Source organism: Glycine max, chromosome 1 (assembly GCF_000004515.6).
Source record: "Glycine max cultivar Williams 82 chromosome 1, Glycine_max_v4.0, whole genome shotgun sequence".
NCBI lineage: Eukaryota > Viridiplantae > Streptophyta > Magnoliopsida > Fabales > Fabaceae > Glycine > Glycine max.
Window position 1 is genome coordinate 50,563,760 of NC_016088.4, and position 20,084 is coordinate 50,583,843.

Consider the following 20,084-nt stretch of genomic DNA (forward strand, 5'->3'; position numbering starts at 1 on the left):
TACAAAATGTTAAACAATTATCACCATCTTTTAATATTCTATCAACACATGTTTTCAGTATGAATTTTTATTTTGATAAGTAGATTTATTTTTCCAATTCTCTCTCTTTTAATTTTATCCTTTTATTTGCAAGGAACAATCAATTTTAGTTTTTTTTAAAAGCAAAATTTTATTAATTAAAAATGCAATAATCAATTTTAATTAATTTTTATGCGTTATAAAATAATATTATATAAAAATGAATATATTTAACTTCTTAAGAATGTGAAAATATTTAATATTTTCTTTATCTAATAAATAAAAAATTAAAATTATTAGCATACAAGGTATTTTCATTCTTCAAGATAAATTAAGAAGAATTTAAATTAATTACTTTTTCCTTAATTTTATTTATTCAATTATTAAACTTTTAATTGATTTAATAACATTTTTGAAAAATAAAAATCTTTCTTCTAAATAGTAATATATCTTTGAATAATAATTTCCCCTTTTTGAGATATGTATTTTTAATCAAAGAGATAAAACATAAAATAAGAACAGTAAAGGAATGGTTGATTTGTTGCTTCTATAAAAAAGAGCAACCGTAGTGTCCTTCTCATACACTCACAGGCAGTGAAAGTGTAGACTCAGATTTCAGAGAGAAAAATGAATGGTAAGATGGGACAGCAAAGTGATGCGGCTCCTCCGCCGTTCACTTCAACCCCCGGCGGCAGCAACCCACTGATTCCGGCAGCTATGGGAATGAGTGATGATGTTTTGAAGACGAAGGCTTTGGAAGAGGGTAAGTGCATGCATGCGTCGTTGTTTTCTTGCTTTTCATTTTCTGTTGTTTTCTTGCTTTTCATTTTCTTTTATAATTTTGAAAGTGTTCATTTGATAGAAGTGTCATATTTTATATATATATATTAAAACTTACCTCAATTAAATATTGAAATGTAAGGATCAAATTAGTTATAACAAAATCAACCAAGGTCAATTGATTGAGTAAAAAAATGTGAGTTATTGTTGTAAATTCTCTAATAATGTCATTGATTTATACATGAGTTGGAAAATGATAATTATTTTTAACATATCAGTTTTTAAATCTCATAAAAAAATATAATTAAATAAATGAAGAGAAGTACAATGCATGTTGACTACAAGTAATTATCGTTGGATAATAATAATCTATTTTCACTTTTGCAGGATCAGAGAATTCCTTTTGGGCATCAGTTGTCCTAGTAGATTGCAATGAGGTTATTACTTTCCCTTGTTCTTAGTTTTTACTACGTACCCTTCTTAACCCATATGATAATTGCGACCTGGGCTCTTAAAAAAAATGGAGCCATTTTAGTTCGAGTCATCAGAGTGGTGAAGTATGGATTCAAAAACTAATAAACTTATTTGTTCTAATGAAGAAAAACAATGAATAATTTCTCCTAATCAGACCTGATTAGTGAAACTAACAAATCAATGATCCATATAAAAATCAATCCGAGCATGTTAAGCTCGATTTAATTACTTTACCACAATGCTTGAATTGTTGTCCGATTCCAGGAAAAAAAGTTTTGAAGTTTTTAGCAGCATAACCTGAAATTCCTACTTCTATTGAAATGGCATTCCCATCCATCACCCAAATGAATAATTATCAAAAGAGAAAAAAACTGAATCAACACGTTGCTATGCTCGGTCTTTATCCTTATAAAAGTTGTCCCCTCGCGCAGTACATCCCCACCAAAACATTCACACTCCAACGTAGCTTTTAATAACGATATAGCTAATTAAGTTTTTAATGAAAATTTCCCCTTTCTGCATATTTGACAGTGATTTTCATTTTGAAATTTCAAATAATGATCAAAACTTATGTGCAACAGGCATTGGTTCTCCGTCTCTGCAAAAAATAAGGAGGAGTACCGAATGTAATAAATATATAAAATGGAATGTGAAATGTAATTTGCTTTTTTTATTTAACCGAAATTTGATAAAAACTTTCAATTCAACTGCTAGATGATCAATTAATTTTATGTTTTAGACAAAATTATTAAATGATATAAGCCTAAATGTTAAACCTTGATCTCTTTTATATGATGGTCACAATTTTTGGGTCAAACCCCTAACTTGGAAATTTCACACTGTACAAATGTAGAAGGACAAAACTTCAAAATCTCACCACCAATTTTATATAATGTCTGTTTTTTTTTTTCAGGATATTTTACAGAAATTAATACCATATGCTGCAGATAGTGAGATTTTCATCTTGGGAGCTACCGGAGAAGTATCATACGTTGAACTTGTCAATCCACAAGAAGCTCCCGTAGAAAACACTGTTCTACAAGTTTGTCTTCACCTTTTCTTTTGTTGCAATGAATATTTCATTTTTATCAATAATTATAATTATTTAATTGAACACAAATTTAAAAGAAAGGGAAAAATGATTGTTTATTAGAAACAGAAATTTATGTTTTTTTTCCTTTTTCTTTCAATTTAAAATTTAAAATTTTCTTTCCATCTTTCCATCTTATACATAAGGTAAGTGGCATCCAACTCCATGCAAAAGTTGTTTTTATATTAAAATAATAAATACCCAAAATTAAAAAATAGCCTCTTGTCCAATGTTCAGATCGAGAAGCCATTATTCTATCTTTCTTTGTATAACATGATCATGAACATGCTCGTTGGGTTTGACTTAATTAATTATGACTAATTAATGCAGGGAAATTTCGAGATTTCAGCGATCGAGGGTAATATTGTATGGCCAGGAAACGATGACAATAACAAAAAGAGCCAGGTGACTGTTTTAGTGTCTGGAACTGATGGTCAGATTCGAGGAGGACCTGTGCGAAGCTTAATTGCTAAATCTTCTATTAAGGTTTTAGTTCATTCCCATAATCCTCCTTATATATATAGTTTTTACAAAACCTATATATTTAATTACTTCTATGGTTATTGTATGACGAGTTTGGGAGAGCGTACGTCTAAAAAGAGGTTAATGAGATGATGATTAATTAAGACTATTAAGAGAATTAGGCATCATACTTTTGCCAAAAAAAATTAAAACATTAAGCATATCATATGAGTCACATCTCTTATATATTTTGATCGAGCTTGATCGTGATCAATGTGGAACTAATTACTCATACTTAAATTTTCAATAATCTCTTATTTTTGACGCTATATATAACAAACCAAACTGGGGGGGGGGGGGTTTATTTTTACTTTTATATATATTGTTTGGTTTGAGAGCCCATGTTGCAACAAATTAATCACATGAATTTCTTAGAATATTAAATTTGTATGGGTACGTTATATGAAACCTTAATGCAGGTGTTTGTTAGCACAACGAGTAAGCATGATACACACAACATGGCAAGTGAAGAATACTACCCGAGGGAAAACGATGAGGTTCCATTGTTCCAATTCCAGGACCAAGCTGAACGTATGGCAGAGATAGTGGATCAGATCTATAAGACTACGTTGAAGGAGCTCAATAATCAAACAAATATATAACGCCTACTGGGGATGCCACCAGACCAAGAATTGAAGGGGAATCTTATTCATCTTATATATATTAATTCATATATATAGTTCATGGTTTATTTCATTTTTTTTTTTAAAAAAAGTGGTTTATTTCATTATTGTCTAAAAATGTTACGCTATATGACATTTTGACTTCCATTTCATAATAAAAAGGACAAAAAAATATCTTCATGATACGATAGGTTGTTTCATTGTTGCCTAGTAATATTAAGGTTGTTTTGTTTCATCGTTGCCTCATAATATAATATGATTGGATTTAAGTTCGTCAACATGTGGATGATCGATGTGGAGGAAGAATTCCATTTAGTTAATAGCTGTTATGATGTCAATATCGAAGAGTTTTAGAAATTTCAAAAAAATGTGTGGGGGTAAGCGTAGTAGTCCAGAATCTGTTTTTGCTTGTTTCCTTCAGGAATATTTCTTTATGGAAGTGTTAGAGTTCATATTAATGCTCGAGCTTTTGGCATTAGTATTGTTGAAAAAATATTTGGTGATAATAATATGAGGCATGGAGCACGGCGAATGGACCTGCTGATGCTTGATCATCTTTTTAGTTTGGCCCATGTAATTTGCAATTTTGCACCTCCTTTTTTTAGCATTAGAAGGGAGTTGATAGGGAGGTGAAAAAGCCCGAGAAGGGTGGTTATGGGAAGCTATTTTGAGCATTTCAAAATGTCCAAAAAATAAAACTAAGGGCGTGAAGAGAAAAAAGAAGTGTAAATAGTAACTCCCTTTAATTTGGTCCTCCGAGTACTTTTTCTTGTGTCTTGTTCATGTGCTGCAAATACATATGGAGGTTGGCATTTTTTTAATTTGGCCCATCCAAAAGTTTAATGTTACAAGCTGTTGACATAAAAAGATTGTGTTTTGCTCATACCACTTTCTTTGCTATTTCTCCCTTTTTCCTTCCAACCAAACTTGTTAGAGTCATCATTAGCAATTGTACACAAGCCACCAGAGGTTTTTAGGAAGCTTTTAATTTCTTAGTTTTGTTGTTTTATGAGTTACTCTACACAGCACTGCTCTACTCAAATTCTCTGTGGATTGCTAGGGAACTTTCTGGTTTGAGTTGTTGTTGGACTAGAGTTTATATGGAAGAAACTACAAAAGAAAAGTGAAGAAAAAGCTCAAGGCTCTATCAAGGTCTCCTTGTTATAGGAGGATGTGCTGGTGTAGGTCATAATTGCTAATATGTTTAGCTAAAAGGCTTTGAGCATGTGTGCTTATTTGACTGTTGTTTATGTTGTGCAGTGCAATAGTGCTCTTTCTTTAGCATCTTGTTTGTCATTTTGAAAGTGTTATTGGACATTTTCAATAAATGATCTTTTTGACAAAAGAGTTTCAATTTGGTGGTCGTATTTTTCTTAAGGAAAAGAGTATTGGAAAAACTAGTTTTTTTTTTAAATGACAATTTTGGAGAAAAAAATTAAAAAGAATTATAGATGAAAAAGGAAGTGCCTTTACAAATTATCAAATTGAAGATATCAAAATGAGTTTTAATTTGTGAGTTAACTCAACTCACTAATTAAACAAGTTATAAAAATATTGGGTCACCTTTTCGTAGGTTAATTAATCTTGTTTGTCTTATTAACCTAAAGATTGAGGTGGGTCAACTTAATTGAATCTAATTATCTCTTTGTTTTAAAAAATATTTATTTTTCTTTTTTGTTATAAATTTCCTTGAGACTTTTTTTATTTCATTTGCTTATTCTTTTAGTTTGTTATTATGTTGTTGGATTTTTTTATTTTTTTTTCTATGATCTTATTGTAGTTTTTACATGTTTTTATAAAATTTTTTTAAAATTAGATATAACAGTTTGTGAGTCAACTTATTTAACCCTTAATCCCTACTAGATTGAGTCAAATTGTGTATTTTTTTGTTCATTAAAGAAAGTGAGTAAATTGGATGAACCCATAATGAATCATTGGTTCATTTTCACATATCTTAAAATGTAGGCTTAATTGTAAAAAATATCCTCCTATTTTTCTCATTTCACTAAATTAATTTTTATTTTATTTTTTAATTCATTATCAGAGTTCCCAAAGGAAAAATTAAGCATTGATCGGCACATATCACATATAATTGATCGTTTAAGATATATTTATGTGTTAAAAAAATATCATTATTAATAACTAAAGTGATTAATTATTTATGTTATTTTCAATTTACCCTAATTAAATAACTAATAATTATCTCATAAACAATTATCCTAACTCTAAAATGTAAATTTCATCTAACTTTTACATTATCAAAAATTCCTAATGCCCAAAATCAATAATACAAATCTAAATTAAGTAACGAGAATATGAGACTCATAAAATAAGTTAACAGTTAAAGTTTAATTTTTTTTTTCTGAATACTGAGATAATAAATTTTGAGATATAGAGAGATTCTAATGTAAATTAAAAAAATAAGGGAATCAATTTAATGAAATAAGAAGAATAGAGAAACTCTTTTTCCAATCAAAAAATATACTAACAATTCTTAAGCTTGACTATAAAGTGTGCGTGTATTCGTTGAAGATTCCATGTTTACTCAGAATAAATTGAACTTATTAAAGCATGTCCCTTTCACCAACAATGTGTTGCGCGTACAAAACATCCCATCGAGATTAGGCCATAGGAACACGCTTACAATTAATTAACTCGAAGTTAATATTCTTCTGTTAATTAATTACGACAATATAACACATTTTTTTTATAAAAAAAGGTAATTATTATGTGACTTTCTCTGCACAATATACTATATTATCATTTAGTTACCTATGTATTTTTAATGAATGTATTCCATGCACATGACAACCCAGAGGGCCAGAGTTACTAATTTTAAGTTTCTCAAAGAGCGAGAAATTATAAATCACATAATCTCACCAATTTATTTCATTTACAGGTTAATCCTAGAAATTCGATATCTTAAACTTCATGCAGTGACAAGAATAGGAAACTTTAAGTAACTATATTTTCGCCATATAATTTTCAAGAAATTGTGACAGATGTTTAAGAAAAGCAAAATACCTTTCATGGTCTTCAACAAGTCAACAAATTTATTTATATTTATCAAAGAAATGAAGCAAAAATCTTAATTAATCAGCTAGGTCTTTCCTAAGAAATAAAGCAGGAATACGAAATTTTAATAAAATACTAAGAATTATACATTTCTAATCAACATATAAACATTAATTAATAGGAAGGTGTTTTAATGGTCAACAGTTTATCGAATCTCATACCCCAATAAATTTATAATTATAGTGAAATTCGAAAAGAAGAAAAAAAAGTACTAGTGATAAATAAAATAAACATATGCATATGATTGCATGAATGATGAGGGGGCAAGGCAGAGAACAATAGACAGAGTTGAAAGGTGCACCCTAGTTTTGCTCGGGTTGCCTAACATGTCACATTCTTCAATGGAGTGGCAAAACTTCATCATCCCATAAATTAAAGATAATATTTGAAAATTTTCACAAGGGCAAGAGAACACACACACACACACAGAGGGGCTAGTTAGGATAACGTACGTTAGTGATATGAATAGTTACATTGATTGAAGTTAATGAGTAAACAAGAAGGGGTATGGAATGTGATCAATTAGGAGAAGATGATACTATACTAGTATAAATCCTGTGAAATGAGAGTGACCCACGAACACCAAGGAGTGGATGAGGATGATGCATGATGGTGGTTGGTTGCTTATATACATACTAAATTGGTGTAGGAACATGTACATGGGCTTCGCCTGAAGGTGAGGGGACAGCTAGTGCCACAGCACGTGACCCTGAATGCGATGTCAGAGTGGAGATCATTCACACCTTCAAGAGAGAAAAAATGGAATGCATTAATTAATTGATAATTTAATCAATGATTTTGAATTTAAATTTATGGTAAATATTGTTAAGAGTCCTTCTTGAACATGATAAGTGCTTATATAATTGGATAGACCACCCTTTTATAAATTGGTTTTTAAGGGACTAGACACACAAAAAGAAACAACTATAATAACCCTAAGGGAGGGAAAAAGCAACCGAGTCCATAAATCCAGTGTTGTATCTACCTGTGTCCGTGTTGTGGCGTGAGTGGTGGCAATGCCAGCTGGATACACCTTTGGACCTGTCCCCCTTTGCCTTTGCATTTATTAATTCTCCCCAATATTTTTCTAGAAACTACACACTTATGTTTAGGAGTAATTTATTATGAAAGACATTTTTGCTTCAATTATAGTAACTTGAAATTATTGAATAAGATAAAACAAACTATTGTTAGTTAATCCACATGTTGAATAATAATATGGTATACACTTTTTCCTAAAAGTATATGTTATGAATCAATTAGAATAAATTTCTTTACAAGTTAAGAACTTATCAGAAGAGATCAAGTGCATTTTTTTATGCATGAGAACGATTCTACTAGAGTGAGAGTGAAACTATGACAACAAAGTTTATTTTTTCTTCTTTTTAAATTGGAATAATTTTGCATCAATTAATCCATGATTGAATATATTTTGGATTTATCACGTTAATTATTAATCTGAAGATGGTTTAATTTGTTGCCTATAAATAAGCATGAGAAGAAGAAAAAAAGTGATAATGGAGAGTGAGAGTGGTTTGATGAAGCCGTTAATAAAACCGCGGGCGGGGAAAACAAACGTTAACGAGAGGCGTGTTGTAATTTGAGGGAAGGTGGAAGGGCAAATGAGGAAACAAGAAAAGTGGTGCATAAGACAAATCAAAGAAGTAGTAGTAGTAGTAGAAGAAGAAAAAAAAAAAAACAGCCTCAAAGAAGGAGAAGATGAAAGAAGTGAGGAATAGCAGATGTTGTTGTTGATACAATACAACTCATCTGTCACAATCCATTCTGGCGCCCTCAAAACACCCTCTAACTGAACAACCAAAGAAAAAGAAAAAGAAAAAAACTTGAGCACTCTTCCTCTTGCCAGTTTCAGATCTCTCTGAGAAATGATAATAACAATAATGGGGGTGTGAGATGTGATGTGATGTGAAGGTGTGTAAGGTGTACACAAAAGATGGAGTGTTGGAATTCGGTGGACGGGGTGGTGGAGGAGATAATGAGGATTCACAGATCTCTTCCAGCACGGCCTGGGATTGATGAAGTTGAAGCGGCGAGAGGTTTGATCGGGAATGTGGAGAAGGAAGACCAGGCCAGGCTCGAAGCCATAGCCCGGCAGAGCAAGGGCGTTGATGTGCCAGAAGAGCTCTTCATGGTGCTCCAAGAGATGCAGAGGAACGTCCTTTATTACCAGAGCAAGGAGCAGAAAAGGGAGGCCGTCAAGCTCCTCGATCTCGACAACGTCCATTCTCTGTTCGATGAATTGATTCAGAGAGCTTCCAAGTGCGTCGCCTCTCCCTCTGCCAAAACAAGTTACTCTAACGGCTCTGCTTCCTCGGTTTCCACAAGCTTGTCCAAGAATTCGGTTTCTAATTCGGTTTCTGTGGGTGGTTTTGATAAGCCGCCACTTGCCCCAACTGCTGCTGCTGCTACTACTACTACTTCTAGAAAGTTCAACGTAGAGAAAGAACGTTCTGAATTGGTCACTCGAGATGACAGTTATGTGAAGAAAGCCAAATCATCGTTTTACTCCAATGGGTATGGATTTGAGCCCACTATCCCATCAAAAGCTAGTATCTTGGATTCATCGTTAAAACCTACATCAACTGCAGGTATCCGTATATAACATGCCACTCAACATTCAATTCAGTTATTTATTTATTTGTTTCTTTGTTGGTTTTTTATTTAGTTATTGAGTCTGATATTGTGTGTTCCATGTAGTCAAACCTCATCTGGTAGAATGAGGTTTTGTCGTTGTTGTTTTTTATTTAGTTACTTGTGTTGGAACTTGAAGTGTAAGAAATCTTGTGAATGTTGTTTTGTTGCAGGCCAAGATGGGGATAAGTTGAGTTTGATCAAGCTTGCTAGCTTAATTGAAGTGTCTGCGAAGAAAGGGACTCGTGATCTCAAACTGCAGAACAAGTTAATGGATCAGGTTGATTGGCTACCTGATTCGATAGGGAAGTTGTCCAGCTTGGTGACTCTTGATTTGTCTGAGAATCGGATTATGGCCCTACCTGCTACGATTGGTGGGCTTTCGTCGTTGACCAGATTGGACTTGCATTCCAATAGAATCACGGAGCTTCCTGATTCTGTTGGGAATCTTCTTAGTCTGCTTTATCTTGATCTGAGGGGAAATCAGTTAACACTATTGCCTGCTTCTTTTAGCAGGTTGGTGCGTCTAGAGGAGCTCGATTTGAGTTCAAATCAGCTTTCAGCGCTTCCTGACTCTATAGGGTCGCTTGTTAGACTAAAAATATTGAATGTGGAAACAAATGATATAGAGGAACTTCCACATTCTGTTGGTAGTTGTTCTTCCCTTAGGGAGCTTCGCGTTGACTATAACCGGCTTAAGGCCCTGCCTGAAGCCGTTGGAAAGATTCAGAGCCTGGAGATTTTGTCTGTGCGGTACAATAACATCAAACAACTACCTACAACAATGTCATCTCTAACAAACCTCAAGGAACTTAATGTGAGTTTCAATGAGCTCGAGTCGGTGCCAGAGAGCTTGTGTTTTGCCACCTCTCTTGTCAAGATGAACATAGGAAACAATTTTGCTGACATGAGATCCTTACCGAGATCCATTGGGAACCTTGAATTGCTTGAGGAATTGGATATCAGCAATAATCAGATACGTGTGCTTCCTGAATCGTTTAGGATGCTCACTCGACTACGTGTCCTGCGAGCAGAAGAGAATCCTCTTGAAGTTCCACCAAGAGAAATAGCTGAGAAGGGAGCACAGGTAACTGTACTTTTTTAGTTTTCTTGTTCCTTTGATATTTTAAGGAAGGCCTTTCTGTTTCCTTAATCTCAATTTTCATGTGTTGGTGCATCCTAGGCTGTTGTCCAGTACATGGATGAGCTTGTTGAGAAGAGGGAAAAGAAAGATGTTAAAGCACAGCCACTAAAGCAGAAAAAGAGTTGGGCTCAGATCTGCTTCTTTTCAAAGTCTAACAAAAGAAAGCGTGACGGGGTTGATTATGTGAAAACCTGATTTCATTCAATGACACCATTGTTGGCAAGCAACAGATTCTATGTGTAAGTTGACTTATTTTCTAGGTCTATACATCTACTGCAAAATTGGTATTTGGGTATTAATCATGAAATAGTTTTTCTAGTCTTAGCTTATAAGTGTTTAACCCTTTGATAATTTTAGGGTGCATTTGGGCAAAAACAGCTTAAGTAAGCATTTATTCAATATGTTAGTATTATATGAGACCTCGTGTCATAAATTTAACCATGAAACTTGTTGAAATAAACTTAAAATAACTTATTTTGATAAGCTTAACCAAGAAGTTAATTAAAATAAGATAAAAAGAGCTTATAGAGAGAGTGATATAAGATCAAATAAGTTTCAGAGGGTGTTCCAAACACCCTGCTTAGTGCTGACTACTTGTTGCACGGTTGGATTTCTATAGATTGAATGATAGCACAGAGGGAAGGAAATGGCTGCTGATGTTTACTATTTTCCTATGTGACAGGGATATGCATTTAAAAATAGAGACAAATATATCTCTTAGTGTGCGGTCAATAATATGCAGAGATATGGATCGTGCAAGAATGAATTGACAGCCTCTGTAGGCTGTTATAATTTGCTTTGACTTGGCGGCACAAATTGTAGATTTCTTGTTCAGTATTTTCTGATTTTTTTCCCTGTATAATTTGAATTTTCGATTTATTTCATTTGTATTTCTATTGCTGCTTTGAAAGTAGAAAGAAGTGTACACAACCCAACAGGCAAACAGAGACGACGGATAGTGGGGGAGAAAGAGAAACCGAAGATGATTATGTACTATGGTTATTATATATGTACAATTGTAACTTCACTCTATTGTTAAACGAATTACAGTTTACCCTTTGTACCACTTCCAGAGAACGTCCTCTTTCAGTGATTTTGCCATTTCATTAGCTTTGTTAAATGATGTTTACTTTGCTGGAACTTTTAAATGGGAAGAAATCGAAAATTATGGAAGGACTAATAGTAACAATGAAAAAGAGGTAAGTAAAATCATTAACCATTATCATCATCTTCTTCTGTTAGTTAATCACGTAGCAGCCATCTTGGTTCATTTAATCACATGGGCAGCTGGAGACTGCCTATACATGTTTCGTAAATAGCCTTTAAAAGTGATAACTTAATGAGGTGAAAAAGTCAGAGAATCAAGTCAATAATAATAAAGAATGAGATGAGATGGGCAAAGTTTTAGATCTTTAGCCAGTTGTAGTAGCCTAGAGCTAACTAGACTTTTGTTCTGGAATGTATTATTTTGGCTGGATTCCTTAGACAGTAGATAGCATGACACCTCCACTTCTATAGACATTGCTGAATGGAAAAAAATTATAAGCAGAGTACCGAATAAAAGAATTGGTCCCACTGAAGAGTTTTTTCAGAAACACTGATTAAAAATAAAAGGCTATATCTTAATTAACAAGTTTTTAGAAAAACTGATTAACATTTAAAAAAAAAATAGTTTCCGTATTTTAAAAGAATAACAATTTTTGTTCCATCCTTAATTTTGCACATTTATTTTTTATATTTTAATTAATTAATTATTTCTTGTTGTACCTCAAATGATATGTTAGATTTGGTGTTTAATTGAATCACGGTAAAAAGAAATAAAATATAAATAAAATTAAGAATCGGACAAAAATTATAAAAAAAATTTAAATATGAAGAGTAAAATTAAAAAAAAGGACTAATGGGAATTAAGAATTAAAGAGGATCAAAATGAAATTTAAGTAGCCCAAATAGGAAGTATAGTGTTTCGTATAATTTAAAATAAAATGTATTTCCATAATTTTTTTTTTAAGATCCTTAACATTTGCTTGAAAGAATACACACAAATACAATATAAAATAAAAAAGAATGGATATGTTAAAGAAATATTGAAGGAATCATAAGAAGAAAATATAAAATTATTTTGTTTTCTTAATAATTTGCCTCCTTGATTGCCATCCAATCTTTTAGAATGGCCTATTTGAAATTTTGGCATTGTGGAATATAGTTTGGTTCCTGTAATAGCCTCTTATGATCGGTCGTTGTTAGAAGATTGATCTCATATCATGTCATTAATCATAATTTTAATAATAGGTTCCATCCATATGTGAAAATTTTGTTGGTGGATAAATTATAAGTTAAATAGTTTTTAAAATTTTGAGGTCTATCCCAATTCTAAAAAAAAATTACGGATCCAATTTAGCTAATTTTTTTTAAAGAAAAGATAATAATAACAATGCAAAATTGTATTTGCATTTTTTTCTTTTTTAACTAAGGATTATTCTCAGCGAATAATTAAAGATATTAATCTCTTTAAGACGTAAAATCATCAAAATAAAATGTGTCACTTTTAACAAAATCATTTTCATATAGTGCACATATTTAAGAGATGCGACTATTTTGTCAATTGTTTCAAGAGATTAATATGACAGCAAAACTTGTGAATGGAAAGACATTGCTTGCAATGTCAATCTGAAGTGTTAAAACATTGCTTGCAATGGTGTCGCCCAATTAGATATTCAAGTTTTGCTGCCATACATGTTTAATTACGTGATAATGAGTGAAGTTACCTGTAAATCAAGGATCATAAATGCTAGCTAGTACGGGTTCTCTATGGACCCTAGATGCCAAAGTTATAGAAGTTGACATATTTAAGCACTAAAAGTAAATTATGGACAATTTTTTTATAGAAGCTCCCTGTGATGAAATAATGTAATATTATGCATCCAAAAGTTTGCTCAATAATTATTTGAATAAAAAGCTTTTCTACGGGAGGCTTTTTTAGGAGAGGTTCCCCACCTTCTTCAGGCAATTCTTTGTTTTGGAAGATCAATCTTCAGTTATTTGTTGAGAAATATGCTTAGTGGGAAAGAAAAAGAAGAGGAAAGATAAAACATTTAAAGTATAAATCACCTACAGTTTAGGTAAGTGAATTGATAAGCTAACATTCTATCTGTTTATTTTCGAAAAAATTTGATAGGCTCCAACACTTAGGGAAAGGCAGAGGATAAAGAAAATAAAGGCATAAAAGGTAATCTGAATATTTTTTCTGTGTATTCATTTCATTCCCATTCCAATATTTATACTTAAACTTCTACACAAAGGATAAAATTAACTTTGGCCTATAGTGCTAGACAAATTTAACATAACAGAATGGAGATACTCCTTTATTTCAACAACTAACTGAGTGGGTAAGGTAGCGGGAATAACAAAATGAAATAGTGGTAGTAGCTTCAAATGAAATCCTTGAAGCGTGTAGGCTTTTTGATGGTCCTTGAGGTGAGCTACTTCCTTCCAACTGAACTACCCGTCAGCTACACGTCGATTAGCCTAACTCTTCCTTCGAATGCAAAATCGGATGAAGTTCCGGATCTAATCCCATTCAACATATAGGCCATTGCCTTCTCAATCCTAATAAATAAATGACGGGATGAGTTAAAGCACTATCAGACTGAATACCTTGTATTCTTAGTCTTCCATGAACTCAATACCAATTCTACTTATCCTTATCTGGGTATGCCTTCGGCTTCCTCGGGGGCTCATGTCCATGTTGATGTTGTGTTCTTCATGTCCCTAATGGTTTGAATTGCTATCATCACCACCCTCTCCAAAAACAACCTTGTCCTCAAGGTTGTAGGAGTCTCGTAATTTAGCCAAGGGCTCCCATGTAGTGTCTTCTTGTGCCAACCCATTCCACTGAACTAATACAAGCTTGGTTGGCGGGGAGGAGGAATAATCCCATTTCCAATCCAGAATATGAAGGGGTTCAATGATGCGGTGATTGTCGATACTGGAAGGTGGAAGAACTGCAGGTTGAGTGAGTGGTGGACCGTGATGGAGTTTCAACAAAGAAACATGGAATGTTGGGTGAATCCTAGAGGAAGAAGGCAACTAGAATCTGTAAGCTATGGCACCAATGCGTTCAATCACTTGAAAAGGACCGTAATATCGTTTGGTCAGCTTGGTGTAAGCCAGCACAAGTGATGTTTGTCGGAACGGTCGAACGCGAACATACACCCAATCACCTATTGCAAATTCGACATCACGGCGATGAGCGTCCGTGGCAGCCTTCGTGGTGATTTGGGCTTTGAGTAGGCGACGATAGAGTCCTGCAAGAATTTCGGCGCGCATGGTCAATAGAGAATCCACGGCTTATACGAGTGTGTCACTCAGAATGTAGTGTGGTATTGACGGTGATGACTTGCCGTAAATCACTTCAAAAGGGGATAAACCTATGCCAGAATGGACGGAAGTGTTATACGACCACTCAACCACATAGAGAAAACGAAACCATTGAGATGGCCTATCATAGACAAATGCACGGAGGTACTGCTCCAAAATTCGATTCATAACCTTCATTTGTCCGTCCTTTGTGGGTGATAAGTCGTGCTCATTTTGAGCTTAGTGCCACTTAAGCGGAAAAGTTCATTCCAAAAGCTACTGAAGAATAATGAGTCCCTGTTCGAAATCAAACTGTGCAGGAAACCATGGTGCTTACAAACCATGTCGAGGAAGAGCATGGCAGTCTTGTATGCTGAATTGTGTGGTGGGAATGCACCAAAATGAGCTCCTTTGGAAAAATGATCCACAACGACCAAGATAGTTGTAAACCTGTGGAAAGGAGGCAGCCCCATGATGAAGTCTAAGGAAACATCTTCCCATACTGATGAAGGAACTGGAAAAGGCTGGAGAAGACCAACAGGTTTCTTGGTCTCATATTTCATTTGTTGGCATACAACACACTGCGAGACTAAACGATGGACGTCATCGTGAATATGTGGCCAATCGAAATTATGATGCAGACGGAGAAATGTCTTGGCGACACCCATTGTTAACCAAGTGACCTCAATAACTTAAGAGGGGGGGTGAATTAAGTTTAAAAATTTCCCCTAACAAATTTTAATTTTCTCTTTAAAAGGAATATGCAGACTTAATATGTAGAAAAGAAGTAATGAACAATTTACTTCATGCTTCTTTAAATATGCAAAGTAAAATTAAACTTCAATAAAGTAAAAGAGTTAAGGGAAGAGAGAATTGCTAACTCAGTTTTATATTGGTTCGGCTACGTCCTGTGCCTACGTTCAGTCCTCAAATAATCCACTTGAGATTTCTACTAACTTGTAAATCCCTTTACAACTTTTGAACCACCCAGGGATACCCTTCCCTTGTGTTCAGAAAACTTTACAAATCAAGAAACTCACTACCTCTTGATTAACAATAGTTTGCTTTGAAGTACAGAAGAATGTTTTATTCTCTTTTAGAGATGAATGATACAACTTAAAGAACTCATAAGAATCCTTAATGATTTTGCAAGTGTTTGGCGAAAGGTTTTCTTGTGAGAGGATAGGATAATGAATGTTTTGAAAAACTCTGAAGAATTTCGAATACAAGCCACTTATTTATAGGCCTTTGGTGACCTTTCAAAAAACTTGTGAAGAGTTGTGACTTTTCAGAGTTATTTTCAAAATTTTCTCATTGGTAATCGATTACAGATATGTGGTAATCGATTACACAGTTAATTTTGAGGAGTTATGCCTTTTCAGTTTGAATTTCAAAATTTTCTGTTACTGGTAATCGATTACACCTTTTAAAATTCAAATTCAAACTTTTATGAAAACTGTTAAAACCATTTTTGCTTCTGGTAATCGATTACAGCCTCTGGTAATCAATTACTAGAAAGGAATGCAGATTTTTCAAAATGTAATATTTACTTTAAAACTTCATAAGATATTTAAAAACTTAAGTCTTTTAAGGCCAAACCTTTACAACCTTTTTAAGAGATTATTTTAACATATAAAGGACTATTTGTAAATCATTTCTCTTGATTTCTTGATCTTGACTTGAATCAACGTTGAATAGCTTTAATCTTTTGACATCATCAAAATCTTCATACAACATATGCTCTTACACCCATGTGGCCACCAATGGGGGAAGAATGGAATTCCTGCAGTAGTAGGTTGTTGAAAGGTGTTTCAAAAGGTAACAATATTTTTCCCTTTCAAAAAATGAGCTCACGATGGACCTTGTGATCAGGGTGCTTGTTAGGATTTTGGTGGATATCATCTAATAAGTCCCTATATTAGGTTTCCTAGAGAAAAGCGGCTCAGAGCTGGTCCAAAAAAACAAAATTAGGCATTGATAGTGAATATAGCTGAGCAGCTTCAGATGTCGGGAGTCGGGACAGAGTGTCGACAACGATATTCTGAGGGCTTGATTTGTATTGGATAACATAGTCATAACCCAATAATTTCGATAAGTAGATTTGTTGTCCTGGTGTTTGAATTGCATGCGACACAAGTTCTTTCAGGCTTCTATAATCAGTCAAAATGGTGAAAGTGTGGCCAAACAAGTAATGCCGCCATTTTCGAACCGCAACCGTAATTGCATGAAGCTCTCTGACATAAGCAAAGGCACACTGCAAACGAGGACACAACACCTTGCTATAATAGGAAATGGGGTGTGAATTCTGCATAAGAACCGCGCCCATAGCCAATGCGAAAGCGTCTGTTTCCACCGTAAAGGCAATGGAAAAATCTGGAGAAACCAAAATAGGAGCTTCAGTCATCTTCTTCTTCAATTGATCAAAAGCGACTTGAGCTTCTTGGGACCATTGGAATTTATCCTTCTGAAGCAAAAAAGTGAGTGATGCAGTTATTGCGGCATAACTCTAAACAAAGCGTTGGTAGAATCCAGTTAAGCCCAAAAAAACCTCTCAAAGTCGAAGGAGTCGAAGGAATTGGCCAAGTGAGCATGGCCTGAATTTTGTTAGGATCAGGGGGCCACACCCTGTGCAGAAACTATGTGGTCGAGGTAGTTCCTTTCGGGCAAAGAGGCATTTAGATTTGCGTAGTGGAAATTGGGCATGAGATAGTGACAAAAAAACTTGCTTCAAATGTTGAGCATAGGACTGCAAGCAAGGGTTGCATATGAGAATATCGTCGAAGAACACGACAACGAATTTTTGGAGAAAAGGACGGAGGGTATTGTGACACCCTCTACCCCTCACATATATACTAATAAGGAAATAAAATTCAAATATTAATTAAAAGTATTTTTTAAAACATTTTTTTTACAAGTCTTTCAAAGGGGAAAAACGCTCACATTCATTTTCTTCTACATCATATTCAAACTTGTCCAAATAAATAATAAAGTATTCCCGACTCAAACAAGGCCGTCTAAGCTTCATACAATTAATATAGAACATATATACTAATGTCACATCCTATCAGAGCGTTGTGTTCTCGTGTCCTCTAGCATGAGGTTCTTCATAGTCATCCACCTATTCATCTTCTCCCCCAAACACAAGTTCAAGATCATCACAGGATCCAAACACAACAACACACAGGGAGTGAGTTATCACATTCCTAGCTAATAGAGAAACAAGACAATTAAATATACATATTATATAAATGAGATATCACTTGCTTAAACATAGCTCACGTAACTTCACCACTTCTTCATTCAAAATTCACTTTTCAATCATCAATCACATTACACAAGAATCCCACACTTCGATCAAGATACAATAACACATCAATTAGCAAGCATATGCAACATAGTATTCTCGATACACACATCTCAATACACATGTATCTCAAATCTAAACATAGTATTCTCGAACTCCAACATTTGAATAATTTTTGGAATCACACAATAACAACACTACAATATTATTTACATAAACTATTAATATAAATAAATATATAACTAAATATATATATATATATATATATATATATATATATATATATATATATAAATCCAGCAACGTATATCATATTTGATCATGAATTTAAAGAAAGTTTTCAATGTATCAATTTTAAATAATTATATACACTTTCTCATATATATAAGTATACATGAATTCATATATATATTATCTAAGAATACAACACATAGTCTATTAGAATTCTTTTCTCAATTTCAAATATAATATCAATTTTAAACTATAAAAAAAACTAAACAGCATGAAAAGGGGAAAATACAAACTCAATATCTCCTTACTTAATTCCATCAATTCATAATACGGTTCACACTCAATACAAGAGCACATTAATTTCACAAAAATTTCTCATTGGGATATCAAATGATTCATCAAACATATATAATTTATATATAACTCATAGTTATAATTATAAGGATAAAGTAAAAATTGTAAAAACACCTTAAAACTCATTCCAATTGATACTCTAAGGATCCCTACACATGTTCTCACTAATCCCCAATCGTGAATAACTCATCCCTTACCTCTGAGCGGACTCACGTGTCTTCAGCCAGATAACAACATCTCTAGCGGTTCCTGGAAATTCTTTCAATTATTCCTCTGACTGCTCCGATAGAATTCTCAAACGTCAAAGAGACGGAGAAGAGATTGAAACCTCCACTTGTACTGTCTTCATGCGATTCCTTTTTCTCCCTTCACGAATATTATCTCGCGCAAATCCCAACGGTGAAAGCGTGCGGAATTGAATTTCGAACAACATATCCAAATTTCATGAAAATCCAACGGCTAACGAAACCGGGATCGTAGTTTTACCGAGACAGTTTTGGGTTTCTGCGGGAAATTAAAATTCTACAATGCGAAGGGTTTTCCTCTAAGCTCACATATGATTTTGAAATTCTCAACGGTGAGAATGTTCGGAATTGGGTTGCGAACATGATACTCAAATTTCACGACGATCCAACGGTTAACGGGTTCGAGATCGTCGTTTTTCTGAGACTGGTTTGGTGGGCTGCGGGAAAAAGAAAGAGTTTTGAGAGGAGAAGGGGAAAAACGAAAATGAGGCCAAAAAGAGGCAGCTGACTTAACATAACTATTTATACCTAGGGTACTCAGCCTATTATTTTCTCTATATTTATTTATTTATTTATTTTTACTAAAAAGCTTTTTAAATTTATTGACGAAAAAATTGGGATGTTACAGGTATCGTTCATTGTAGCTTGGAAGGTTGAAGGGGCGTTACAAAGGCTGAATGGCATGACCTTAAACTCGTAATGGCCAAGGTGTATTTTGAATGTCGTCTTATGGATATCCGTGTTTACCATGCGTATTTGATGAAAGACCTGTCTGAGGTCTAACTTTGAGAACCAAGAGGCGTGGCCTAAACCATCTAGTAAATCATCAATCGTGGGCATAGGAAAACGATCTTTGATCGTAATTGCGCTCAAGGCCCTGTAGTCTACGCAACAGTGCCAACTTCTGTTTTTCTTCTTGACAAAAAGGACTTGAAGAAAAAGGTTTATGGCTTGATTGTATCAAACTGGCGGCCAACATCAAAGCAACCTATTGTTCAAGTTTGGTTTTCTGAAAATGGGGATAACAATATGGTTTAATGTTGACTGGGTTCATGTTAGGGATGAGATGAATATGATGTTGAATGTTACGGGTGGAGGGAAGTTGGTATGGTTCGTGGTAAATTTTTGGGAATTAGTCGATGATGGAAGTCATCTGGGGAGGTGTTGGTAGCTCGTGGCAATATGGGGAGGACGAGGAAGGACTGGGCTGGGC

General features: G+C 34.0%; 2 protein-coding genes across 2 annotated transcripts; both read left to right on the top strand.

The window, feature by feature from the left end:
- Window positions 1-2,595: 2,595 nt before the first annotated feature.
- LOC106794699 (uncharacterized) lies at window positions 2,596-3,742 on the top strand. Its single transcript, XM_014762503.2, has 2 exons — window positions 2,596-2,848; window positions 3,304-3,742. Exons 1-2 carry the CDS (start codon window positions 2,687-2,689, stop codon window positions 3,484-3,486), a joined length of 345 nt encoding a protein of 114 aa, XP_014617989.1. The 5' UTR covers window positions 2,596-2,686; the 3' UTR covers window positions 3,487-3,742.
- Window positions 3,743-8,100: 4,358 nt separating this feature from the next.
- On the top strand, window positions 8,101-11,444 carry LOC100787496 (plant intracellular Ras-group-related LRR protein 4). The gene is made up of 4 exons (XM_003517070.5): window positions 8,101-9,191; window positions 9,408-10,321; window positions 10,418-10,617; window positions 11,061-11,444. The coding sequence occupies exons 1-3, from the start codon at window positions 8,537-8,539 to the stop codon at window positions 10,571-10,573; spliced, it is 1,725 nt and encodes a 574-aa protein (XP_003517118.1). The 5' UTR covers window positions 8,101-8,536; the 3' UTR covers window positions 10,574-10,617; window positions 11,061-11,444.
- Window positions 11,445-20,084: the final 8,640 nt, after the last annotated feature.

Coding starts and splice junctions, on each gene's coding strand:
- LOC106794699 (XM_014762503.2), top strand. CDS start 2,687: ATGCAGGGAAATTTCGAGATTTCAGCGATCGAGGGTAATATTGTATGG. Junction 2,849..3,303: donor TTGCTAAATCTTCTATTAAG/GTTTTAGTTCAT, acceptor ACCTTAATGCAG/GTGTTTGTTAGCACAACGAG.
- LOC100787496 (XM_003517070.5), top strand. CDS start 8,537: ATGGAGTGTTGGAATTCGGTGGACGGGGTGGTGGAGGAGATAATGAGG. Junction 9,192..9,407: donor AAAACCTACATCAACTGCAG/GTATCCGTATAT, acceptor GTTTTGTTGCAG/GCCAAGATGGGGATAAGTTG. Junction 10,322..10,417: donor TAGCTGAGAAGGGAGCACAG/GTAACTGTACTT, acceptor GGTGCATCCTAG/GCTGTTGTCCAGTACATGGA.